This window comes from Poromitra crassiceps, assembly GCF_964638095.1.
Source record: "Poromitra crassiceps genome assembly, chromosome: 4".
Lineage (NCBI taxonomy): Eukaryota > Metazoa > Chordata > Actinopteri > Beryciformes > Melamphaidae > Poromitra > Poromitra crassiceps.
In genome coordinates, this window is record NC_139626.1 from 10744350 (window position 1) to 10756058 (window position 11709).

Genomic DNA, 11709 nt, shown 5'->3' on the forward strand with positions numbered 1-11709 from the left:
AAAAGCCCTGATGAAAGGGATCTAACCCTGTAAGACCCAGTGGCTCATCGTGTTGGGAGGCTATACCCTGAAAGTTTTGAGGTTGTGGGTTCGAGTCCGAGTTAGTGAGTTTTGAGGTCTGACGGTCAGAGGAAAGACTTAAGCACTCGGAGAAGAGCTGCGAGTGTGAAGGGGACCTGGTGGTGTGATGGAGTCACAGACTCCTTCATCGTCTCATCTGGTTCCATTCCCTCTCCACTGCCAGTAACCGGATCGACCGTTGCCACTGTGGTGGGTGCCGTGTCCATTTTAAAGTAAAATCCATCAATCTGGTGCACTTTGAGAGCAAAATGAAAAGGCTCGATCTATAAAGAACTACACACATATTAGATTAATATCTTCTTTATTGTGCTGTTGCTTTACAATGAAACAAAAATAAAGTAAATGTTGTATATATATGTTGTATAGCAACATGTTTTCCACATGTGGAAAACAACATTTACATGGGTTTTACATGTAAATCACATAGGTTTCACATGTAATCACATGGCAATTTACATGGGTTTCACACATTTCACATGTGAAAACGTTCCAAAACCATATGCTTCCCATGGGCAAAGCACATGTTTCACATGTGTTCCACATGTTTTCACGTGAAATTTAACATGTTTTCACATGTGATCACGTGAAATAGCACATGTGAAGTTCATGTGGTTTTTCTGTAAGGGCGTGCAGCCAGACGACTCTCACGGAAGGAGAGGAGGCTGGCCAGCGAGACTATCCATACTATAATGCCAGCAGTATCCGTCTGTCTCTCTCTCTGTCTCTCTGTACTTCGTGTATCTCGAGAACCGTTGGTCGGATCGAATTCAAACTTTGGGAGTACACTAAGGCGGACCTGACGGAGTGCAGTGCCCTGCTTTCGTGCAATTCGGCATAGCGCCACCTACTGGCAACAAAAAAATGCGGTTTATCTCAAGAACCGTTCGTCCGATCGACTTCAAACTTCAAACTCGGGCACTGCACTAGATTTTCTTAAAATAAATAAATGAATAAAGAAAATAAAGAAAAAACAAGGTGTCCTCAATGGTAGTTACAGCCAAGGTGTGAATGGCCACACGCAGGGATGTTCTTTAGAAATTGGCCCACACCTCCTGCTCAAGCTTCCAGTCAAACTCCTTGGTTTCTCTGAGACATGACAAAAAGTGGAAAAACGTATTATCATATTTAATACTGGTTATAAAAATTGTTCTGTTACACGCTAACTTACTACCAGGTCCTACCTGTTACTTATAGTGTGTCCTTTGAAGTACTTGTCTTCTGCCTGTTCTATGGTGACTCTGTCCACCCCAGCTATGCCATAGATGATGGCCTGCACAAAAAGACAGAATACTATGATGCCGCGCCTACTCAGGGCGTCGGTATAGAAGACAAACGAGGGGACGGTAGTGGAAATACCCACACACCAATGTCTCTGTCTCCATGTTAATTCTTTGGTACTTACTTATGGCTTACGCCATTTTGGATGTTGTTGACTTTGTAAATGTCGAGACATGATAGATTTACTCTTCTCCGTTTGAGCCTAGTGGTTTGGTGCCATTCAATTAGGCAATCAGCTGACTGATAGGATTTGTCTGTCTTTATCTTCTCTGTCAAACATGAATGAATGAATGAATGGTTTATTTTCGGTCATAGGTTATAATGAACCACAAACAAATGTAACAATTTGTGTGAATATACAGCAAGAGAACATCATCATGCCTGTACAGACCATTTCACACAAATACAATTTATACAGTCAATGACCGAAAAAAGGAATAGGCTGAAGCCAAGGCTTATTTTTTGCTTATCCTGTACATTGCTGCTACATTGTTACATGTAGCACCGATCATAGTCCTGTAGACTGAAAACTTTGCTGCTTTTTAATCCACTTAATATTTTTGCACTTCAGGTGCAAACATTCTTGCACTTGCACTTTCTTCACTGATGTCTTCAATTTAAAGACAGAGGTTTGCTTTTGATCTCAGCCTGTGGACTTTTCCGGCCCAGAGACATTGGTGTGCGGGTATTTCCACTGCCGTCTGCACAAAAGGACAACACTTGCACCAACCACCGTAAACTGTAAAGTGCATTTCAAGGGTTCATATGGCAAAGATTAGCCAAAGTGAAAACTAGCAAATGAACGACATGAACACCCCATAATCCAAAAGAAGGATGGCTTCTTTCAGACCCTTCAGTGACATTAACGGAAATCGTTTTCAGCCTGTGACTGCTGACGACGGCCTCAGCTCACCTCAGGCAGAAGGACTTCCAGCACAAAGCGGGGATGGTCAGTCAGGGCCAGGCGGGTGGCAGCGGTGGAGGGGGCCCTTTCATACACCGCTTTGAGATACTGGAAGACTTGGTCCAACTGCTCGCAGTCTTCCAGGTACGGGTTTACCACCCGGCCCAATTTGGCACCCGTCCTGATTTGGTGCAGGAAGGGGCGCAGCCATTTTGACTGCTGCTGCCCACTGATGACGGCCTGTGAGGAGGCAAAGAGCGAGAGAGAAGATGGAGGGAAACACAAAGGGATTATTTCTCTATCAAGGCAATGTTTGTAGATCATGCGTGCTCTTTGAGTGTTCCTCACACTTGCATCTGGAGCGACCAATACAACCCCTAGAGCAGCGTTTCTCAACTGGTGGGTCGCGACCCAAAGGTGGGTCGCGGGGCCGTTTTGATTGGGTCGCGGACATTGGCCATTTTTTTATTTTATTTTTTTTCATATTTCATTTGAGTTCAATTCAGATTATTGAAACTGGATTAGCCTGACCAGTTTTACTTGTTTAACAAGCTGAAGCATATGCTCTGCCTGTAATTCAAGAGAAGTCTGCCTTTTCATTTCATATTTAATTTTAGTTCAATTCAGATGATTGAAACTGGATTAGCATGGCCCCAGTTTAATTAAAAGTTATGACCAGTTTAACTAAAAAGCATATAGCCTACCTGTGATTCCTTTTTATTTCATTAGTTAAATTCAGACTATTGAAATTGGATTAGCATGACCAGGTTAACTTGTTTTATTATTATTATTATTATTATTATTATTATTATTATTATTATTATTATTATTATTATTATTATTATTATTAACTTGTTTAAAAACATATAGGCATGTATGTAATTCAAGATAAGTCTGCCTTTTATTTCATACAGTTCAAATAAGACTTTCTGAGCATAACCAGTTTGACTTGTTTAAATTTAAAAACATATAGGCCTGTAATTCAAGTCTGCCTTATTTCAATTGGTTTTTAGTCCTAGTTGCACTTCTGTTGCACTTTTTTGTTCATTTGAGGTTTATAACAGTGCATGAAGGCATTGTGTATTAAATTAATGCGCTATTTTTTGTGCAATAAATTTGAGTGGTTTAAAAAAAAATCTGAAATTTGGGTCGCGACTTCATGACAAGGAAAATAGTGGGTCCTGAGGCTACACCAGTTGAGAACCACTGCCCTAGAGTGTGGTGACAAGCGGGCCCCATGTCCTTTTGCTTGGTAAAGTGAAAGCGTGGAGCAGGTGGAGCCAGGGTGAAGCTGACAACTGCAGCAGAAAGCAATTTGGCATTGGCATATAGTGTTATTGCTCAGCCTGGTTGAATACTAATTTTCCATAGGCCAACTCCTCCATCCATCCGTCCTTTAGCTGCTTATCTGGGTCAAGCCCGTCGCACACCGGCGCCGCAGGACGTCCTATGACGCGCATCATGTGCTGCCCCTAAGCACCAAATAGGAAAGATGACCGACCACACACACAGCACTAGCTGTGACAACTTGATTTCTCACCTGAAGAACCAATGTCAAGAGATTATGGCCAAATCTGGCCATTGTCCTTGTAATGACAGGATTGTTGGCCTGGGATATTTATTGACCTCAACTAGCCTCCGACCAAAGGGACAATCCCTTTGGCCAAGGACCAACGTACTCGCTTTATCCACCCAGACCCCGGTTCGCTACACTCCCTCCACCTGTGGGAAGAGCAGCCCCTGCCGCTTCAACGTCTCCGCGCTCCCTCACGCTCCAGGGACTACGCCTTCCAATGATGGCGGCCATCCCAACATCCCACTTCTGACACCAATGTAACGCTGGGATGTGGACTTGGGGAATTGGGGAGGGGTGTGGGTGACGTTACTGTGTTCGGGGGTTCTGACTGGAGGGAGGTGTTGTCCATACGGGTATTTGGCCGGCTAGCAAAGGGGAATGGGGAATAGGGGGAAGAGTGAGAGGGTGGCACAGGATGTTGTGGTCTGCCTGACAGCGAGAGTCACGTTGCCACTCACGTTAGCTGCTGAGCCGAAGTGACACAGATATAAGCGGGTCTGAATGCTATATATATATATATATATATATATATATATATATATATATATTCTACACACACAAGAGACAGCGACAGTTGAGGAAAGACGTTAAGCTGCCACGGGAGCAGAGAAGAAGAGCTGCTACGGAGAAGCCGGGATGTACAAAACAGCCTTTTCTCTGGGGAGATTTACTTCCAAAGAGCCAAATTGGAAGAAATTGGAAGATTGTAAAATATCCTGCCTACATTACATATCTCAAGTCATATCTTTGTCAAGTGTTTGATATTTGAGGGATCATTGCAAAAACATTGTGTAATTATAATGTGTATATTTAAAATAAGAATATCGGCCGATATATCGATATCGGAATTGTTTCTCCCTAATAACGGTATCGGCCTCAAAAATCCAGTATCGGTCGGGCTCTAGTTCCTGAGATATAAATTGGAAGAGATTCTGTCAAGGCGTTCCTGTGATATGCATTAACTAACATTAACTAACAAGCATGGAAATGGCGTTTGTGAGGTCACAGTGACCTTGAACTTTGATCACCAAAATCGAATCAGTTCATCCGTGAATCCAAGTCGACGTTTTGAGGAAGATCCGATGAAATTCCATCAGGCATTCCTCAGATATTGCTATGCTGGCCTCCCTCTTCGTGGGTAAAGCGGTTTATCCAGCTAGCTAAACAATCAAATATGCCCAGAAAGACTCTTAAGTCTGAAGGGGTTGCGTTGTCCTTGAGTTTACTGAGACACATGAATTGACTGTGAAACTGAAACACAAATGATACAAAAATGTCCATAAATAAAGGCTCTTAAAACATACATCTTCATATAACCAACATTATGTACACAAAAATATAATATCACAGCACAGTAATTGGATGTACCAGAATACAGATGCCATGAAACAGCGTGCACTTTCCATCTACAGGCTTCAGACTACAATTACTAACAGATGCTTCAACTAAAAAAATAGCAATTACAAAAATTAACATTATTTATCTTTCAAAATCACAATATATAATCATAAACTTACGGATATGGCCTTCGACAGCCTCAAAAAGCAGAAACAAAGATCCACCAGGGAGCACAGCCATGAAGCAACCTGCAGCACTGACCATGTGCTTCTAAACAAAAGTTAAACTTAACTCTCCACTTTACCAGCATTTTTACTCTGCGCCACTAGGTGGCAGTATTAACTGAAGAATATGACAGACTAATGTGTTCCTTATGACATGGCACACAGAGGCCATGACAATCGCGTTAACCAACATCGGAGGGACGTACGAACAACCCGAAACCATAATGCCTCTGCCCTGGCTATCGCCGGCGGAGGCATACAAAAAAAAAAAGGGTTAACGCGACCACTGCTCTAACCATACCAGTATGCGTTTCTCCACCATTCGCTGCTTGACGATGAAGTACACCAGCTTCTCATTGGCGCGGTTGAAGGCGGCTAGGGTGCGGTCAGGCAGCAGCCTGATGTAGCTCCTGACCCCTTCCTGCATCTCAGCGAAGCTCTCCTCCTCCTGCACCTCAGTGATGCTCCCCTCATGACGATCGTCACACTCCATGGCCATCTCGCTGGTGATGGTTGCTGATGCCTTAGGGTTGTGGCATTTCCTTCTTACTGGATAGCCTGGAAGAGTCAGAGACCGAGGGGAGAAGGTAGTGGTGGTCAGGGTCAGCAAAATGTTTGGAAAAGGGCAAGCTGAAAAAGAACTACGTCGACAAATGTTATACAACTGAACTTAAAGGTGATGGGAGTCTATAGTCAATAGACCACAGCAGCACTCACAAGTAGATTCACACAAAGTTTATTCTGCACTATGACTATAGACTCCAATCACCTTCATGTTCTACTGGGCTGGCACCCTAAGGATTTAAAGACAAGAGTTGAGCGCACCATTTGTTGGACTTAAATACAACTGAACTTACTCATATCGTGAGCAAAGAATTCGACGAAGGAGCCAGAAAAAGAGCGGCATGCTGCAAAGACAATAAAAGCATCAATAACAATTGCTCACAATACTGTGGTAATGGCATTTATCAATACACATGATATGATGTTACTTGATACTTGATATGATGTTATGATAACGCTTGGGCCATAATCCAATACAAGGGGTGCGTTCATATAGAGGGCCAATTCACAGAATGATACTAACATGCAAACGAGTACATTAGAAAACACCAGGCTTTGCTGCAGCACCGTACAGGGAGTGGTGGGAATGGGGTGGGAGAACGCCTGGGAACAGAGTTCCCAGAGTAAACGTTGAGAGGGAACGGCGAGAACGAGAGAGGGAACAGCATTCCTCCTCAGGTTCCCCTTCAAAAATGTCTTGCACTGCAGTGGAGAGCAGAGCAGAGCCGTGGAAAGGGGGCAGCATGAAAGGAGCAGAGAATAGTAGTAGAACATGTATTTGGAAGATGAATAAGCAGCATCAATATCAATGCGTCATCAAGTCTGTCATGAATAAAATCAAGGGGAAATCATCAGTAGAGCTCGGCAATCTTATTTAAGTAACTTCTGTAAGAGATTTTTACGTAGCTGTAATGGGATAGTAAAAAACAACAACAAAGAAAACAGTCAAGTATTCAGAAATGTCAGAGGGCGGGTCGCGCCGCGTCCAGGGACCCACATCCTGCATAAGTAGGGTTCCCAGAGTAAAACCTGGCCATTTCCACCAGGCAGCAACATTCACCAGCTCTAGTTACAGGGTGAGCGAGTGTCGGCAAGTCATTGGTGTTATCAAGTGCGCACAACATCTTACTTCAAACATGATATCCAATACCTGTAAACTATAAAATGTTCTCGTTTGTTTTTCCTCTGCACAATCAGTACATGGATTCTGCTTACCGATCCGCAGTCTGTAGTCTGTGATCAGCTCCAGAGACCATTTGATGGCAGAATCATATTTTTCCTTGGCTTTACACTACAACACAACCAACATGAGACACATATGTAGTGTACATTGAGACACATTACATACAGACACATACACATTGAGACGTACATTGCCATTGATGGAGAGAGAATGTACAACATGCAATTCAAATGTATAGGGATGCACAGATACAGGGCCGCCGCACCCTATACGCAGAGTACGCAGACTGCGTAGGCCAGGGCATCATGTGCTCTTAACTCATTGAGTGCCAGCCACTTTTGGAGAACGGACGCTCCCAGTGCCAGAGTTTCAGAGCGTTTTCAGTGATTTCTCGAGGCCCACAGAATATTGTGTGATATTAGTATGTAAACACTGAACACGGACAAAGAACGATGAGACTCTCTTCTATCATCTGCAAAAAAAAGTTTATTGATCCCATTTTCCGTTCTTTAGTTATGAGCCGGAGAAGATAGCTTGATTTAACCGAAAACAGCCATTTTTTTCTAGAAGCTGAGATAATGTAGCCTGGTAAACCGCCTGTCACGTGAACTCACATTTCATTTGGTTCTCCGTGACGGTCTGGACCCGCACAGGCAGTTAAGATGATTGGTCGAGCCATGCCGGCTCGACGAATCAGCGGCGGCCGTAGGCGGGCTCTGGCTCGTCTGGGCAAGTAGTGGGTACATGGTCTTTGTAGTTATTTTCACTCATCAGCATGGCTGCCGCCGCGGAAGTGACAGGCAGTCTGAATGAAATTGAATGTAACGTTCCCAATTCTATGTATTAAATTCTAAAAAACGACCCTCAACATTTGGGAAGGCTAAGCCACACAACTAGTTCGTTATAATCTAACTAAATGCTTCGAAGGTGACTTTACGACCGCGAGGACTCAATCAATGAATACCACGGAGATCATCCACAGGCACCTTCCGCGATCTGATTGGTTGAAGTTAACACCCACCAGTGGTGATAGACAGATGGGTCATCCAATCACCTGCCAAGTAGCTTGGACAAAGTGCCCGCCTCCGTCAGCGGGTCTGGTGACTTCAAACCCAGATCGACTGTTTTAGTGAAACCTATGTGGAGCTATACCGTCGATCTGGCAGAGTCAGGTTAGAGATAATGAGCCTTTTGTGAAATTAAACATTTCAAGCACATCACTGACTCTGAAGCTAATATTTTCTAATGTAGTCACACCTCAAAAATAATTTCCTTCAATAAAACAGTGAAGGCCAGGGAATTTTGTTTGGCAGAATAATATTTTTTAGCTGCAACCAGCAGCGCTGGCCCCTGCGTGCGCTGCTGGTTGCAGCTTCTTGCTGGTCTTGATTTGCTGCTGGTGGGCATCGGATATTCTGGCTTGCGTTTGCCAATCCTGTCCTGCTGTCTGGGTCTGTCTGGGTCAGTGTTGTGTGCTGCTCTGCGTGCCCCCCCCCCCCCTCAACTGCACACTCCTCCTCCGTATGGGAGTGTCTCTGGTGGCTTTCTGCTGCGTTTGCTGTGCACAGTGAAGGGTGCGCGACATCCAGCTTTTTTACAGCGTTCCGCGTGTGTTTGTCACCGGCTCCCATGCTTCCAGTTGAGAATAATAACAACTCCACGGCTGATCATGCGGATGTGCTGTCGCAACGGACACGGAGGGGCTCAATTGTGGCAGCAGATTGGCTGCTGCAGGCACAGCTAACGTTATGCTTCATGCATATCGATGCATACGGATGCGATGCGATTTCCGTTTCCCCAACGACTTCTTCTTTGTTTTTTCCTCGCCTTTCTGTAATCTGGAGAGCACTGTCGCCACCTAATGGGTCCCTAAAATAGGTTTTACACATTCAACAGCCACCATACTTTCACAGGAGATGGATCTGGCTTTGATGCACGTCCCACCGTCAAAAAACGCAATTGACGAACATACTCGTCCTTGGCACTCTACGTTACTAAACCAATTGACGAACATGCTCGTCCATGGCACTCAATGAGTTAAGGGCCTGCAATTTTTATTTTATTTTTTTATTTTTTTATTTTTTTGTGTGCCCGCAGTCAGGCCACTCACTGAACAGCAGGCCAGGCGCCGCCTACTGGTTTACTAGTGGTTTTATTACTTTATTCAGGGTTAAAGTGGGTGGATCTCATTGTAAAATTGGACTCGGCCCAAATCTGGCTTCAACCGGCCCAAATCTGGCTTCAACTGGCCCAAATCGGGCTTCAAACGGCCCAAATCTGGCTTCAAACGGCCCAAATCTGGCTTCAAACGGCCCAAATTTGGCTTCAAACGGCCCAAATGCCGGCACGCGCGTCGGCCCGTATCGGCCTGGCCTGCTTGGTATCTAATGCCCAGCCTGAATTATGATCCCAGTAAATATAGTAAATATACTGTATGAATAAGTATTCGGTTTTAAGATTGCAGTTGTGTATTTTGCGGGGGAGGGGGGGGGGGGGGGGTGGACACCACAAAACAATTATGCTTAGGGCACCCAAATGGCCAGCAGCGGCCCTGCACAGATACATCGTATCGGCCAATATGGGCCTATTTCACCAGAAGCCATTTTGTGTCTAAAAGGCAGGAAGTAACACATTAATGAGGGTTTCCACCTTCCAATCAATGTTCCAGGGCCCTCGTTAATGTTTTACTTGCACCTGTGTTACTTCCTGCCTTTTAGACACAAAATGGCTGAGGTGAAAAAGGCTAATTGGCCTTGACTGTAATCAGCAAAAAAGATGCCGTTCACCGATTGCAGTGGCCGATATCAGTTGGGTCACATAATTTGTTGTTTGTTTCATAATTACAGTACAGTATGATGATTGAATTTGTGCTCATTCAAAGATCGTGTGGTGAAGGGCTCAAAAGGCATTCAAACAGGTCAGTTATTTGTTTATAATGAAGATTTTTGTTTCCCTGTCAAAGAAGGCGTAAAAAAACATATCACCATCGGCTATTGGCCAAATTGTTATTTTAAACATTGGTATCGGCCCAGAATTCTGCAATCGGTGCATCCCTAATAATTAATTGAATAATTAAATGTATTAGTCATTCTTACCTCAAACTGATTGGCCTCTTCGCAATCAAAATGTTTGATGGCTTTCAGAGCCACGGTGAGCCTTCAAAAACATCAACATTACAACACTATACTCCCTGTGTAGATGTTCAAAGCACAGCGACATAAATCAGCCATGTATCAACCATTTACAGGCAGTGAGCAGAATTAAAAAGTTCTTACCCCTTCCTCTTGTCATTGAGTGAGTCATCGATGAACACGATACTCGCTTTTTTCAGCTTATGGTTCACACGTTTTACCTGCAGAGAAAATTAACGACCTTATCAATCATATAAAGCAAGCTAGTGCTTGCTTGTTCTTTTCTAATGCTTCGATCGCAGAGATAGTGTCAAAGTTCAAAGAAAGGGACATGAATCTTTCTACTGTATTATGTAGTTAACTAGAATTATACCAAAATATTGAGGCACCAATTTATAAGTTTCAAATTCTACTGGTGGCAGCTTAAAGAAAATCGAACTACCAGTATTCCATGTGATGTTTTATTTTACTAATATTTCATTGGGTTTTCTTAAAAGTATACACACACACACACACACACACACACACAGTGTGTGTGTATATATATATATATATATATATATATATATATATATATATATATATATATATATATATATATATATATCCATAAACTGATGGTCAATGTAGCTGGCAGAAAGGTCTGCAGATAGATTCTTTTAACAATTCCGCAAGCATGTGAATCAGGAAAACAGGAAATCTTTAAAATAAAGTACAATTTGTGTTGTCTTTGGGGGGGGGGGGGGCATGTCCTTGCAAGAGATCAGTGATGCAAGCTTTACAATTACCATTGCAGGCCAGAATGGATAGTGCCTATATTTGCACCACACAAATACTCCCTCTTTAATGGACGGGGTCTCTGAAAGAAAAATAATCAGATCATCAACCTACTGTAGTCCGTTTCTAGTCTATGCAGAGGCTTATTTGCATTCAGCTCTCTCACCTTTGGCGACCAGCATCAAATAGCTGGGTAGCTCCTCCTCTTCCTCTTCCTCATCTTCATGGATGGAGAAAGAGGCCAGCTGGTCCCCATGCGGACTCAGCTTAGACATACCTAAACGATTTATGACATCACTGATGACATCATCAGTGATGTCACAATGCCTCTGGGACAAGAATTCAAACGGAGAGAGAACAAACATTGCCCACATGCTCCCTGTTATTATTATAATAAAGGATGACTGACATCTAGGGGGTCATACCTGCAACGTCTTTGGCGCTGACCTCAGCCCCAAGGCTTATGAGCTCCTTGACCTGCTTGGCGTCTCCTGGGATGGTGTCCCCTCGCTTGTTCCTCTTGTTGACCTTGTCCTTCTGTCTGGACCAAGTGCTGCTGGAGACTTTCTTCTGCACAGGAGTCGTCTGTGAGGGGTTTCTGGGAGTCTGTGAGGGGTTTCTGGGAGTCGTCTGTGAGGGGTGTCTGGGAGTCG

General features: G+C 43.8%; 1 protein-coding gene across 1 annotated transcript; it reads right to left on the minus strand.

Annotated features, from left to right (window-relative positions):
- Positions 1 to 1112: 1112 nt before the first annotated feature.
- Positions 1113 to 11331, minus strand: LOC310775591 (PWWP domain-containing DNA repair factor 3A-like; the record flags this gene model as incomplete). Its single annotated transcript, XM_083635757.1, has 8 exons — positions 1113 to 1167; positions 1263 to 1351; positions 2273 to 2503; positions 5703 to 5959; positions 7181 to 7256; positions 10244 to 10304; positions 10494 to 10500; positions 11223 to 11331. 8 exons carry the CDS (start codon positions 11329 to 11331, stop codon positions 1113 to 1115), a joined length of 885 nt encoding a protein of 294 aa, XP_083491883.1.
- Between the last annotated feature and the right edge of the window lie 378 nt (positions 11332 to 11709).